At 37.3% G+C, this 16,661-nt stretch overlaps 1 protein-coding gene across 1 annotated transcript in view; it reads right to left on the bottom strand.

The window, feature by feature from the left end:
• Positions 1-12,667: 12,667 nt before the first annotated feature.
• The window catches only part of ap1g1 (adaptor related protein complex 1 subunit gamma 1), a 113,540-nt gene continuing 109,546 nt past the window's right edge, over positions 12,668-16,661 (bottom strand). Inside the window, exon 23 of the mRNA XM_060838070.1 lies at positions 12,668-13,283. Within this exon, the coding sequence (XP_060694053.1) occupies positions 13,182-13,283 (102 nt within the window). The 3' untranslated portion in view covers positions 12,668-13,181. The remainder of the gene's footprint in view (positions 13,284-16,661) is intronic.

Genomic DNA, 16,661 nt, shown 5'->3' with positions numbered 1-16,661 from the left:
CTTATTACATTCCATGACATTGCAATCCGGTTCCAAAAATTCTGTGTCTTATGATTCTGCTCCACAAGCAGCAGCAGCTCTTTGAAAGCTAGTGCTTCCAAATAAACCTGTTGGACAATAACCTGGTGGTATGTGATGTTGATTTTTTTTCCAAAATTTATCAATGGCCTTTAAGAAAAGCTGGATGCTACTCCCTAAACTACTGACATCCAAAAGAAATTAAAGCCTATATTAACTAAACAAAACTATATACATAGGCCTGTTACATATTTTATGTTACAGAACTAAACCATTTAAAACAGCTGTATCTTTGAGTTTAAAAAAAACTTCTCAGCTCAAACTAAGCTTGAACTATAAAAATAACTACAAAAGTATAAACTCATGATCTTACTTTTGAATTGGTCATATGGCTTAATTCCTGAAAGAAAAAGTGTTTTACAATGAACCACAGCCAAATTTAATTCTTCACTTGCTTACATCAAGTCAATGATTAATTACTGAAAATAACTATTCAGTACCTTGTCGTCACTTGATCAATTTGCACACAGAAATCTATTAGTTTAAGGCTTGAACATGCTCAATTGAATTTCCAAGCCCCTTGAATAAAGGATTCTGATGATTCACCATTGAGTGAAGAACCTGCTCTTTATCTCAGTTTTAAATGGACTAATCCTTATCCCTTGTCCCACGGATAGAGACTCAGCAGCTAGAAGAAACATCCGATCTACATCTCTATCACTTCCTGTAGTGGGAAATGTTTTTCATAGAATTTCCAGACAATACAAACCTATTTTTCTCAATTTTCTTCTCTTGACAATCCCACCATCCCATGCAACACCTCTGCAATGCTTCTTTGACAACACATTTCAAATCCATAATTTACCCAGAAGGAACAGGTCAGCATGCGCAAAGAAACACCACCATCTTAAAAGGAACGCATCAACGTCATTTGGAAATATCTCTTTATTCATATCAATATTTTGGAACACCCTAACAGCACAGGAGTACCACCTTCATCTCAGTTACTACTGCAGCCGGAAGTTTAAAACTCTTCCAGATAAAAGTTCAAAGTGGCACATTCTTATTTTATAATATTGAGGCCTCTATTTTGCACCACCTAATAAGGCAGTTACAAATCAGGCCAACTTTAAAGGACAATTTTATAAATACTTAACAAACCAGCAGTGACGACATCATGGAAGTTTCTTATTCTTCATAGCCCAAGATTCTTTGAATATTGCCAGCATTGGTGATGCCTTTCTTTGTCTGTGTCTGGAGTGATGCTACGCTGAACTCTTTCAGAATAATTACACCTCAGGAACCATAGCAAAGTGTACAAAGACCCCAGTTTCCAATTTTCATATTCTCCTATATGCTCCAATATCCTTGATCCCTTTAGCTACAATATCTAACGACCTCCTTGTAAACATGAGGGTTTTGGCTTGAACCACTTCTGTGGGAGAATTCCACAGGCTCACCACTTTGTGGATGAAGAAATTCCTTCTCATTTCAGTCCTGAAAGATTTACCCCTTAATCTGTGACCCCGGGTTCTGGACTCCCCACCATCAGGAACAGCTTTCCTGCATCTAACTCTGTTAAGGCTCCTATTAAAGTAGTACTGATTTGAGACCCATCCCTCAATTGTCTAAACTCCAGTGAATACAATTCTGACCAACTCAAATCGCTCCTCATATGTCAGGCCATTTTAGGAATCAATTTGGTGAACCTTCACTGCATTCCCTCTACAGCAACAGCTCCTTCCTCTGGTAAGGAGGTCAAAACTGCACACAATATTCCAGGTGTGACCTCACCAATACCCTGTATAACTGCAGCAAGACATCCCTGCTCCTGTACTTGAATCCTTTCACTATGAATGCCAACATAGATTGACTTCATACTGATTGCACATTTACTTTCAGAGACAGGTGCGCACAGACACCCAGGTCTCAAACATTTCCCCCTCAATATACAGCCAAATAATAATGTCTTCTTATTTTTGCTAAAGTGGAGAACAATACATTTATCCAGATTGTACTGCATCTGCTGTGCATTTTCCCACTTACTCTGTCTAAGTCACACTGCAACATTTCTGCATTCTTCTCACAGCTTTGTCTCATTCTCAAATTGAGATATTACATTTAAATTCCCTCGTGTAAATCATTAACACCGATTGTGACTGTCTGGGGTCTTCATACCTATCCATGTGGCACCCCACTTGCCAATCAGAAGAGCCATTTAGTCTGACTGTTTCCTGTCTGCTAACCAATTTTCTAACCAGCCACATACACTTTATATTTTACACAATCTCTTACATGGGACTTGGCCCTCGAGAAGGTGAAGGTGAATAGCTTTCTTGAACTGCTGCAGCTCATTGTGGGTCAACCCACAATGCTGAGCGGGAGGGAATTTCATGATTTTTGAACCAGTGACTGTGAACAAGTGTAACATATTTTCAAGACAGAATGGTGAGTAGCTTGGAGGAGAAGTTGCACATATCCTTCTAGATAGAAGTGGTCATGGGTTTCAAAGAGGCTGCCTTTGGATTTTTGGTCAATTTCTGCAGTGCATCTTGCAGGTGGTACACACAGCTACTGTTTGAGGATGTGGTGCCAAGCAGGAAAGTACGATACCAGGAGTGTGACTATGAGGCCTTTGGCTTGACTGGTCTAAAAGACAACTCTCCCAATTTTCACACTAGTCCCCAGCTATTAAGAGGAGTTTGCAGGGTTAACAAGGCTGGATTTGTCATTGCAAATTTCCGGTACCTGGGTCAATAACAGGTGATCAGAATGGCTTATTTCTTTGTTTAGACTTTATAGTGAGTGATGGGTTTTTCTGGCAATTGGTAGTCATTTCATGATCAATAGATTTTTAATTCCAGATATTTATTGAATTTCACCATCTGCCATGGTAGGATTTGAACCCTGATCCCCAGACCATTTGCTGACTTTCTGGATTACTTGTGATAATACCACTAGGTACCAGGGTATTGCCTCCTCACTGATAATATTCAAGGAATCCTGGGCTTGAAGGATAAGAAACCTGCAGATGGTGTTCTCAGACTGTTTGCGTAAATTATTTGAAAGATCTTGCTGAACAAATTCTACTTGATTTATAAATACTGGTTGTTTGTTACCTCATCAGGTCATGCACAACTGAGGACTTCATGGCTATAAAGAGTTCCGAATTCTTAAGCAAAAAAGAAGTTTTATACGGCAAACCCCTAACTTAAAGGTTAGGCCATTCACACAAAAGCCAAAAACCCTGCAAAGACAATGCTAAAGCCTCTATGAAGATCTACTATTAACACCAATACATGGGAAACAAATGCTCAATTATGTGCAAAATACCAGAGACAATACTAGAGACCCAAATTAACCACATGGACCATCTGAGGCAAGGACTACGACCATAATAGGCTACAAAACTAAGCAGATCAGAATAGCAGACAAAAATATATCACTCCATGATGTGCTCCATGCATTTTACACTCATTTCAAACACAAAGTCAGTGAAATGGTCTGACCTGTTCCAACAGCTTTGGATGCACCTATTTCCTCAGTTGCTGTTGCAGATGTCAGATCAGCCTTCTTGAATGTGAATCCATAGAAAGGGACTGGCCCAGATGGAGTGCCTGGCTGTGCACTCAGGCCTCAAACATCTTTAACCTCTCCTTCCCGCAATCTAAAATCTCAACCTGTTTCAAGGACATGGTCATCATCCGAGCACCAAAGAAAGCTCATGTGTGCCTCAATGACTACCACCTGGTGGCTCAGATCTCCGTAACTAGGACGTGCTTTGAGAGGTTGGTCATGGTTTATATTGACTGTAGCCTCCCAACCTGCAACTTGAAAATTGCCTACCGTTGCAACAGGTCCACAGTGGATGCCATCTCCCTAGCCCTGCGCTCATCCCTGAAAAATCTATGACAGACTTCTACTTATTGGCGACAGCTCTACCTTTAACACTAATTCCAACCAAATCAATCTCCAAACTCCCATATTTCGGTCTCTGTTCTGACTTCTGCACCCAGATCCTTGACTTCCTTTCACTCAGACCGCAATCAGTGAGAAATGGCAACAGCACCATGACAACAATCCTTAACACCGGCACTACACAAGGCTACATACTCAGCTCCTTACTATACTCCCCATACGCATGACTGTGTGACCAAATTTCACCCTAACTTCATTTACACATTCACTGACAACACCATCTTTGTAGACTGATCTCAATGACAAGACTGAATATAGGAAAGAGATCGAGTGCTCAGTGGCATGGTGTAAAAGGTAACAATCTCTCCCTCAATGTCAGGGAAAGACCTAGTCATTGACTTCAGGAAGCAAAATGGAGGGCACACCCATACCTACATCAATGGAGCTGAGGTGGAGGTGATCGACTGTGTCAAGTTCCGAGGAGTGACAATCACCAATAATCTGTCCTGGTCCACCCACATGGATACAACAGTCAAGAAAACATAACACCTCTACTTCCTCAGGAGGCTAAGGAAATTCAGCATGTCCTTAAGGATTCTTACCAATTTTTATAGATGGACCATAGAAAACATTCCATCCTGCTGCACCACAGCTTTGTACAGTAACTGCTCCACCCAGCGCTCTAAGAAAGAGTTGTGAACACAGCTTAGTCCATCTCAGAAGCCATCGATTCTCATCTATACTTCTCACTGCCACTATTTTAACAATCAAAGCTATTCTATTACCCTTATGCACTTTGATCTGCCTGTACTACATACAAAAATAACTAGGTACATGCGACAATAAATGATCACCATTTTCTATTTGATTTGTCAAAAATAGTCAAGTACTTAAGTCTGTCAAGGCTTAAAACAGCTTTTTACTAGAGAACAGTAAGCTCCTGAGCTGATGGAGCTCTGTTGCCCTATTGAGTTGCTCACAGACCCATGCTGTTCAGTTAGCAGAACCATAGTTGCAGACAAGCAGAGACCTTTATAAGTAACTGATCATTACTCCACAAGTCAGCTACTCGTTACTGGCTGAATTTTCATTTGTTACAATCCTTGGCTTCAGTTCATCTGCAAACTACACCACCTACTGCTTGAACAAGTAGCTGTGTAAATGGCGCTGAGTGTTACTTGCTTTTAAAAACTTCAATAATCTTTCAGCAATCCTTAGTTTAAAATCCTGCTTTCTCATTTCAGTTCACAATTATAAATACAGAAAAAAAATGATCTTTTCAACTGTTATCACTTGAGAGATCCTTAGAATTAGCACATGGATGAGTAATAGGTAAGCAAGCTGGATACAATTTTTCTTAACTTAAAATGAAATAACAAAAACATACCCTTTAATATTGTTACTTTGACAAGGTCCAAAGATCTGAAGGACATGCTAAAAAGGAAATCTTTTGATAAGTACGGAAAATAACACAATAAGGTTGCGCAGTGGTGGGGTTGCAGTTTGCTGGGTCAGGAAGGGTACTCAAATGTTCTGGGATGAAACCTTGCAAACTCCTCAGAAGGTGAGGGCATGAAGAGAAAAGGAGACATTAATGGGGTGGAGATGCACACAACAAAAAGGAAGGCAGAATGAAGTTAAAGGTACGGAAAGGGTGAGAGCCTGAGGGAAACTTATAGACTATAATTTTAATCTTGGGAATAGAGAGCCAAATTTTAAAAGGGTGAAGAACAAGAACATGATGCACTTAGATAGATGGGGTACATGGGTTTGAAGTGATCTTGTAGGTGACTAAAAAATTTGTATACAGTTCAGTTATGGGTGCAAATAGTGCTCATTAGTTGGGTATTGAAATAATTAGTTTTGGTGACATCTGAAACATTAGATTTGAAATGGTTCGTGGTCAATTAATTACAAAATAGTTGGATTACATCTGAGCAAATTGTTGAATGACAGGATGGAATCATGTGAAGTTGTAGTGAAATATGAACAGAATCTCTGTTGTCTTGCTTTATTCAGCTCATGCTCAACAGTTTAACATCAGCCAATTAGTGAGAAGGCACATTGGTGTAAAGTGTAGAAGATAATGACAGAAATAGTGTTTTGAGCATTCACTTGCAAACTAAAACTTAAGCCTTCAGACATACTCACTGATGGGCAAATAGACAAGCAAAATGGATGCCAATGATCTATAGCACATGGTAACTGACTGTGGTTACCATGATGAATTCTCCCCATGAACTACTTCGCTTGCCCAAGACTTTGTAATCCTCAGGTTAAAACACCAGCTTTTTCTCTGTACTGAGAGTGCAGCCTACAGTCCAGTAGGACTATAGTATCTTTTATATAGCACACTTAAGTGATCATAGCGTCAGGAAATATTACTGCAGGTGAGATAGCTCCGTGGGACAGCGATTGGAGCAAAACAAAGGCAATATCCTAAGGTAAACCATAAAGGAGATACCAAGGATTTAAAAAAATGAACCTCTATAAACCAGAGGGTAGTGACAAAATGCATCGTTACATGTAAGCCAGGTAAGTCACTTTCTAAACCTGTGACCAGAAGGACTAGGACAGCAGTGACATGAAAGCATCAATACTTTTAAGTTCTCCTCCAGGTCACAGACCATTTTATGTAAATAAAGCACTGTTCACTCATTGGTATTTGATCAAAATTCTGAAAAGTCACATATTCAATCTATACACACATTGGACAGCAGTTCAAGATTCTGGATCAGTGGTGCTGGAAGAGCACAGCAGTCCAGGCAGCATTCAATGAGCAGCGAAATCAACGTTTCAATGCCAATGTGGGGGGAAAAAAAATCCTTGGAGCAGAAGGGAAGGAGAGGAGATAAGAAGAAAGAGGAATGCTATTGAGACACCATAAAATAAATAGATTCTAGAAAGAAAACACTATTTCATACACTCCTTAGAAATTGCGCTATTCTGTTAGGAATGGATGGGTTGCATTTTATTCAATTCATCACACCAAGTATCTTTCTGCCTACTTTCACCCCCAGAAATGTCAATTAATCACCTTGAAATCTTTCCAATGACGGTCAATGTGCATGCTTTCCACCAGCAGATATAAATGCCTGCAGTTTATGAATTTTAATTCTCTTGAAACCAGTGTACAAGTAAGTTGACACCATTGGAATGTGCTTCCTCTCCTGATCTTCTGTAGTTTTTGGTCTGAAGTACAATAAAAGCAGAATGTGGACCAAAGAAATTAAACCAACTTGCGATTGTAGAAATGCTCAAGTATTTTTGTTTGTTTTTTTTGGAAAATCATCAAGGAAGATGTAAGAGATATTACAGTTTTGTTTAAAGCATCTTCTCTGGAGAGGATAGTGATTTCACACGAAATCAACATTTCAGAAGAAAACTTCACCCAAACAGTTCAAGGTAGATCTGAGATACAGGTCATTCTGCTATAACAGGTTTCATTAATGCAAATTTGCTATAATATGATTGACGAATTAGGGGCACTTTCTAAAGCACGTTTTAAAACATATTTTGGTTATAACGCAATTCCAGCCCCATTAGTTTAAACGGTGCTGCTATTACACAATTTTCTTATAACACCGTGCACAAGAATGGAACTAAAGCATTATAGTGAAATGACTGTATGCACAACATTTACTAGCCAGTTAGTTTTCAGTTTTGGATAAAAACTAAAGACACCCATTAGGGATAAAATGAGAAATATTTAAAAGGCACAGGAGATTGTCAATAAGAGGTATGGATTTGGACAGGGAAGATGATGCTTTATTTCTGCAGCACAATTATTTTAAGTAGTGAATAACAGTCTTTCGTAACAATCTTATTTAACCTTCAACATACTAGTAATAAAACACTGAAAATGTTAGTTATGGACCTTTCCATTTTTATTAGTCAATAATGATAATTCTTCCAACCCAAAAGACAATACATCGAATTCTAAAATGTCCCCAGTAAGCGTTTACAACCTTTATGTCCCATCCACTTGGGAGATTAATGGACTTTATTTTGTACAATAACTCAAAAATAAGTTTGTAGTAATTGTTTAATTTCCCAATGATAAATTTACTCCATAAAACTTTGAAACATAGATGAAGATAAAATAGCACAGGCAGCACACCTTATGAAATGGAGGAAAACCACGGGGAAGAAAAAGGTGATGCAACCAAAGGTTTAATTCTTTTTTAGTACCACGAGGTACTATAACAATGCAGTCTTGCAGTAAAAACAATGGAATGATACATTCAGTTTTCAAAAACTACAGGCTCAGTTTCACCAGTCAAATCTGCTCTTAACATGTTTGGTAGTGGAAATCAAGTACAAATCAGACTATTTACACAGGTTTTATTTTTAAGTCATGCATTCTGAACAGAGTTTTAAACAATTTTCAGAGGTACACATTAGACTGCAATAGTTCAAAATTTGACAACTCCAACCTCCATTTTACACCCTGGATAAGACCATGTTTCAGATCAATTAAATCTTTTATTTCAAGCTCAGCTTCCATAAGTATTTACCTTGGTAGGAAAAGCTTTTGAAAACTGGTTCTAGTAAAAAGGGAAGTGGAAACAGACTCCTCCTCAAATCCTACAACCATACTTGCATATGCCTAGATAGACACTCACCTGAAGGGATATGGATTAACCCAACTGCTATCAGGCTTCCTCAGGTACATATTATCTATGACATCACAACCCCTTCACGTCTCACAGCTATGCTGGCTGTGAACTTCACAAGAAAAATTACAACATGCCAATTACAATATGTATCTTGCTATAATGGAATCATCTGAATAGCTATTTTCGACCTTAACTTACTCACATCTATTACTGAAATAAATGTACCAGTCTGGCATTAAGGTGCTGAGGTGAAACTAACAGAACTCTGTTTAATCATAGATGTTAGATTATAACTGATGCCATTTAAGACTCTTGGAGACATGCATAAAGTTTAGGAAATAGTTCCACAAAGATTAATTTACACCCTATATGAATAGAATCAATGAAAACAATTTCTCCAGGATTAATGCACGTATGTCTTGCTACACATGGTCCAGTGAAAGAAATGGAGGCAGGACTGATATGGAACTTTGAAGCCATGTGACAAAACAACAGGTTCAAATTTGGAGTCGATATAGAATGGTAAAGGTGCTAGTGCAGAAAAAGCCAGTTTACAGCACAAAATTCCAAAGCAGAGATTGGTTGACAGATCAACATGGAACCTGAAAACAAGCTGATCCACATTTCTTCAATGCTATTGCACAGCAAATAAAAGGAATTTAATCAGTAGTTAAAATGTCTGCCTTATTTCTGAAGCTTACCCATCCACTTCTCAATTTAAGGTGTTTCTATATTCTTCCCAGTCTGCAGGAAATGCACAAATCAAATATTTAATTACAATAATTCCTTTTGAATTTAAGGCTCCAATCTTTTTTTTCTTTCATACTGAAGTCTCTATCCAACAGTAGAGTGTTCTTGGATCTGCTTTTCACTCATTTTAATATTGACCCCTGTATGTGATTAGCTGCTTAGATAATCAAAGTTTAAAAAATCGTGTTATGATGGATTTGAACAATAGTCAACACAGCAAATATTTGTAACTTGGCCATTTGAAAGAGCTAACGGGTAGGTGGAGTTGCTATATTTTGGATAACTTAATTTTTATCAAGAATACTTAAAAGACAACCTTTGCTCCATCTATACAGTAGCTAAATTTTTCAAAACCTATTAAAAATTATGTGAATTCCTTTCAACCTTCCTAACAGAGATGAATTCAATTTCTTTTTTGAAGAAAACTGGTTTATTTCACCGATATTGATAAAGATGTATAATTATTTTGAATGATGTGGAACAAAGTCTCATACTGGAGAATTCAATTTCCAGTTGATTAAACCAACTGATCAGGACCGAAGTAGAAAACCCAAAAGCTAAAACAAGTGAATAAAAAGAATATTTATGATCAAATCAGTCAAAATCAAGATTTACTTCTTGCCCCCCTCCCCAATCTGGATTGTTTGCTAATCCATTACAATTGAGGCCACAGGTAATGAGAGCTGACAGTTGTAGAAAAGCTTAAAGTCACAAAAGGATACAAAATTGAGGTCATGATCACTATCACAGGTAGGAAATCTCAATCTCCGCTTTCTCAAAAATCATTGTACTCCTGTTCAACAGGAAGTTATTAAATGACAGGTCGTGATTCAATTTCAGAAGTTATAACTGAAAAGATACCCTAAACTGACACACACACCCAACAATAAACTGAAAAGAAAACATTTCTAAGAGTGGTTAGGTATATGCCATCAACATGCAGTAATGTAACTGCCAACATACAATAAATATACATAATATGATCATTGCTGGTATCTTAATGGAAATTTCTTTTCAACCTCTTAGAGGCTTAAGTAACCATACCATCAATTAATAACTCCAATTGGGGGGGGGGGGGGGGGGGGGGGGGGGGGAGAAAAAAGGAGGAGGACACTATAGTAATGCACTTAATTTTTCTAGGAGCAAAAATTTATTGCCGATTTTCTGGGATTCTATTCATTAAAAGTTTATTAGAACCTAAAAGTTACTTTGCATGTATTATGATTCAAAGTTACTGGTGAAGAGAGTACAACTGTAACTATTGTCACTTTCTTAACCAGTTTATTTGGAAGTTTTCACAGACAGTTTCACTTTTCAAAATAAATTAAAGTTACAAAAGAGCATTCCACTGAATGAGAAAATTGGCTCACATTTAGTTTTAAATGGTATGGGTAGTCATTAGACTAAATCAATTTACTATTGCCATCAACTCAAAATTAAACTTTGACTACAGCTTTTCTTTTAAAAAAGTTATCCAAAATAAATGAAATCCATTAAGATAGTGATGTGATCAGATCAGACGGACCATTAAATGAAATGCATCAATTATCACTGAATAACTTTTGCAGTGATGAAAGGTGACAGTTAATATAATTCACATTCTTGATGAGATGAGTGTTTTCTTGCAGTCAGTGCTGTTACATATACAACTAAGCAAGAATGCTCAGCATGGACATCAGATACACAGAAATACCCACTTTACCTCCATCCATAGGATCAAGATAAATCAGTGTAAAGCACAGATCCTCTGTTTAAATATGGCAATAATTTCATTTATCAGAGACTACATTATGAAAATATTTTTAATCCTATAAGTTCATTCTTTCAACACACCATAATAGAAAACCAACTTTTGTCCATTGTATTAATTGGTTTCATATTAAACAAAGAAACTAGTCTCACATTTCCCAATACAATTCAACTGATTTGATGAATGTTAATTTCATGTGATCTTGCAAACACACTCCAGCTTACATACTGTGCATACAAATTAGCATATACAGTTAAATCTAACTCCCCTCAAAGATCAAAACAGTTTGCCATGTTTTGCAGTAGCCTCAATTTAAAAATGCAACTTCTGCTCCTCCCTACACATTTATTGAAACAGCAGCACTTTTGCAGTTACACACATTAAGAGCATCAAGTATACACACCATCAATTGCCCTATACATTCTGGACTTCTCAACCTGTCCAACATATTTTATTTTGATAAAATTAAATAGAATTTCTCTTTTCTTCACCCACTATTTAAAAGCTCAACTAAGATGGCAGTTGGAAACCATACCCATAAAAGGCTAGGCGAGCAGTTTTTCTTTGCATTGGAAAACACTTATCATTTCCAAAAAAATTCCAATGTTATAAGCTACTTTTAAACATCACACTGAAAGGGGAGTCATTTTTGTTTAGGAGTCATTTTTCATCAATCCTCAGTTTTAGTTAGGTAAATCTCGATTTAAATTGCAGTATCCCTTTTAATTCATCCAAAAATAGAATCATAAACTGCCCGAAAGTATTTGTTGTTAATTTAACCCTAATTGCCTTTAAGGCAGCAAATTAGTGCACCGATTTACTTACATGAGAAGTTCTGTAATTTTAAGTTAATAAAATCGAGTAGACTATCAGTCTGTTTTAATCATATTTTTTCCAAAAAGGAACTTCCAAAGATTCAAGTGGACTCTATCAACTGACAAAATGCTAATCATCTGGTGCAAAACTTATATTGAACCAAATTTGAAGTCAAAACCTCCAGAAGTAATTACATAATTTAATAACTGTACAAATGTATATCATAATATACATGAAGTTAACAGAGAAATAAATTTTTATCATTGACCTTTAATGCATTAGACTTTGAGAGGAGGCTGAAATGTTTGACTGCCAATATTTTGCAGTTAAGTTTTATGGAAATTAATCTTACAATAGGAAAACAGAGGGGACCAAGAACTCTTTCCATTCTAGAGAAGTGAAAAAGTAACATTTCCTAAACTAGTCACAGTGCAGATGGAATTGTATCAAAGTACTAGTTTTAAGGACTTGTATAAAAACGTGATTCAAACTTTTGAGATTGTTAAGGTTATTTAAAAAATTATGCTTTTGAAAAGAATCAAGGCAGGAAGTCATATCGCTCAAGAGAACAATGATGTGACTAAAGATTCTTTGCTGCAAAAATCGGATTGTCACGGACACTTAAGACCTCTATCAAAATTCAGTAAGTGAACTGACTGGCACTTTTCTGACTGAGTAAACATCAGCAACCCTCACCCATTAGAAATAGATTAAAGATGAGAAAATGCTGAAGGTCATCATCCAATTAAATACTTGTATTGTTCACAGGTTAAATGCCAAGAGAGGGCAAAAATGCTTTTTAAGACTGTTGTACATTTTATTGAGATCCTTTGTTGAATGGTTTGATAATCATTACAGTATAGAACCTACTGCAACCAATTTATAATGGTTTCCCCTCAAGTTCCTAATAAATGTGATTGGTGAGTAATCGAAAACAATTGCTTCTTATGTGCTCTGAAATCTTGCAAAGCTGCTGGGCACATACTGACAACTGGTTCACTATTCTGTGCAAATGTTCCAAGTTCTGCAAAGATCAGTGGGATAAAAGCAGGAAGATGTGTAGTGCGTACCACAAGCAGATACTCCAACGATGAACATGATGCTGATAGAGACTAATATGGATGTGTTTTGAAAAGTGATTAGCATTTGTAGGCATGATATTCCTCAGACTTTGTTCATTAATTTTGCCTCCCACACTGAGGGCTGATATACATGTTATGATGTTGTGCGTAAGGGCACTCTTAGGATATGACCTTCCCAAAGATTTACCAAAATCCACTTGTGGAAAAGAGGTCGTTGCCACCCAAACATCACTGCCACGACTGAGGGGGAAAGTTATTTACTTCTGCTAAATCTTGCACTGGTGATCCATTGAGGTTATATGTGATCTTTATCCTCATGCGAAGTTGTTGCTTAAAGAAAAAAGACAAAAACTTATCAATATTAAAGTAAAAGTTAAATAGTCATGCAAGGTACTGGACCAGAAATCTAGAAGCTACAACTTCAAAAATCACACTCAGTTATAAACTTAAAGCCAGTCAGTAAGTTGCAGACTATAGCCAGCAGAAAGAGTCATGAAATTATTGGTATTTGTAAAAATTATGTAATTAGATACCTGCTAACCCAACCAATGGCAATCTGTGTAACTGGTTTGCAATAAGTGGCTGAGAAGTTATTCAACTTTAAAAACATTACACTATACTCTCAAAACTAGACATGGGCAATAAATATGACTTAATGCGGTCCAAAGCATGTGAATAAATGAAAATAATAGATTTAGCTATAAGACGACTATTAATCGGGATATCATTCAATTTAAAGACCACGGTAATAGATTTAAATTAGGGGTGATAGATGTAGCACAGATGTCAGAGATAGTTTCTTTAATCAGTAGTAGGGGCATGGAATGCATTGCTTGCAACAGTAATAGACTCACCAACTTTAAGGGCATTAAATGGTCATGGGATAAACATATGGATGAGAATGGAATAGTGTAGGTTAGATGGGATTCAGATGGGTTTTACAAGTTGGTGCAACATATAGAGGGCCAAAGGGCCTATACTGTGCTGTAATGGTCTATGTTCTATTACTAGGGAGAAGAGAAAGGTTTTGAACAAATCTACAAAAGGGAATTGCATTAAGTTCATGATGACTTTCTTTAAGTTGGAACCTTAACTATTACCTTTTATATTGTTATTTATAATTTATCTAGACAACAGCACTTCTATGTATGTTATTGTCCATTCTACAGAAGGGGAGATTACGGCATAGGAGATCAGCATCTGACCTGTGCTGTTTCATCCATGCAAACTGCTTTACAGTTGTATCTTTCAGCTCATTTTAATTCAGGAAATTCTCAACTGTTTTCTTGATTATTCCAACAAAGCTATCACATTCTGCAACAATGCCATTGCAGTATTGGTCCCATTCATTCTCTACCTACTTCTGGTCTTCAATTTACCAATTTGGGAGAGGCAATGAACTAGTGGTAATATTGCTGGACTGTTAATCCAGCAGTCACAAGTAATGTTCTGAGGACCTGGGTTCAAATCCCACCATGCAGATAGTGGAATTTGAATCTAATAAAAATCTGGAATTAAAAAATCTAACGATGAAACAATTGCCAATTGTCAGCAAAAACCCATCTGGTTCATTAATGCCCTTTAGAGAAGAAAGTTGCTATCCTGGCCTGGCCTACATGTGACTCTAGACCCACAGCAATGTGGTTGATTCTTAACTGGGCAATCAAGGATGGACAATAAATGCTGGCTGAGCTAATGATGTCCATGTGCCATTAATGAATAAAGAAAAATATCATTGGAGATTATCTGTCCACTGTCTCTTATCTAATCTTTGCAATTTCATGACATATATTTTGTTTTTAAAAAGTAATGACTCCCAGGGAATGGATGTTGCTAGCAACGTTAACAAAGTTGGTGTTTATAGTATCCACTCGTTTCCTAAAATTCAGTTCAAATTCTCAAAAAGCACTACAGTGGAATTTGAAGTTCTTGTCTGAATTACCAGTCAAACCTGATCAGATTGCCCTCCAGCCATTCTTCATTACGTGGATCTGACACCTCTGGTATTATCCTGGTATAAATTTGTGTGCTTCATTACATCATCAGATCCTTTTTATACCTAACAATTTTTAAAAAAAATGCTACATTCCAGAAACATACGAATAATATTGCACGCAAACCAATTGAGTGTATGTGTGTATTTGATCCCGATGGAATAGAATCAGATTTTTGCAATACAGGAGGCTGCAATTCAACCCATTTTGTTGGTACGAGCTCCCGAGAGAGCACTCCTCTCTAACCTTATCTGTGCAGCCCTCTAACTTTACTTGCAAACATATGCTCTTTTGAAACCTCCTATGGAATCATCCTCCACCACTCTCCCAGACAGCACATCCTAAATCTTAACAACTGTGTAAACAAGTTTTTCCTCATCTCACTCCAGCTCCCTTGTTGGCAAACTTGAAATTGCGACCTCATGTTACTGACATAACCAACTAGTGGAAACAGAATATCCTTCTTTACCCTGATGAACTGTTCAGAATTTTGAATGCCTCAGTAATGGTACTTCCTCAGTCTCTGCTACAAGGAGACTAACTCCAATCTCTCATGTCTTTCCTTGTATCTAGAATCCTTCATTTCTGGTATAATTCTAGCAAATCTCCTTTGAACTCTCCAGGGCTTTAACATCGATATATTTAAATAAAGTGCCCAAAACGGAACGTGATATTCCAAACATGATCTGACCAATAACTTGTTGAGGTGAAGATAGAATCGCTTCTATGATTTTATACTCTATGCCTCTATTTACAAACCCAAAGATCATATAAGCCATTTAACAGCTGTCATCTTGCCTGGCTACTTTCAGAAAATCAGGTGATTCCCAGGGTCCCTCTGAACCTAGATGCCTCTCAAAGTTGAGACTATATTGACTCTCCATTTTTCTTGTACCAAAATGCATTATCTCTCACTTTCCACACCGAAATTCATTTGCCAGGTGTCTGCCCATTTGGCTAACTTCTCAGTGTCTCTGAAGTCACACAGCATCATCTTCTCAATTCACGATTCTCCCTAGATTGGTATCTACAAGTTTAGAGATTTTGCCCTTAACACCCATCTCCAATCATTAATATAAAAATCAGAAGCAGCAAAAAAGGTCCCAATACTGATCCCGGAGGATCACCACTTTTAACTTGTGCCAACCAGAGAAATGTTAATTTATACCTACCCTCTGTTGTAGTTGTGGGTACATTCGCCGAGCTTGGAAGTTGATTTGCAGATTTTTTTTTCCCCTGTCTAGGTGACCTCTTCTGCACTTTGGAGCCTGTGAAGTGCTACTGTACTCTCTTTTGGAATTTATTTGGTTGCTTTCCTGCTTCTGGTTGTTTGGTAGTGGCTGGTATATTGGGTCTAAGTCTGAGAGTTTGATGGAGTCCATGGATGAGTGCCATGTTTCTAGTAATTTTCTGACTGACCTTGGTTTGATTTGTCCTCTGATCGCTATGCTGTCCCAGTTGAATTTGTGGTTCTTGACATCTGTGTGTTTGACTACTACGAAAAGCCGGTCGTGGAGTTTTGTGAATAGTTGGTGTTCATGAATGCAGATTGCTAGTTGTCTGCCTATATGTCTTTGCATGGAATCCTGTAAATTACATTAGTTTTGCACATGGATATAGGATCTTTGTCTAAGCGTGCCTGTCAGGGCTGTCATGAATCTGAGTGGTCAGAGACATCTGGCTGTTAGTTCAGAGAGTTTTTTTTATGTTAGGT

Source organism: Hemiscyllium ocellatum, chromosome 17 (assembly GCF_020745735.1).
Source record: "Hemiscyllium ocellatum isolate sHemOce1 chromosome 17, sHemOce1.pat.X.cur, whole genome shotgun sequence".
Taxonomy (NCBI): domain Eukaryota; kingdom Metazoa; phylum Chordata; class Chondrichthyes; order Orectolobiformes; family Hemiscylliidae; genus Hemiscyllium; species Hemiscyllium ocellatum.
Note: the sequence above shows the minus strand (reverse complement) of the source record. Positions and strands in the feature narration are given on the sequence as shown.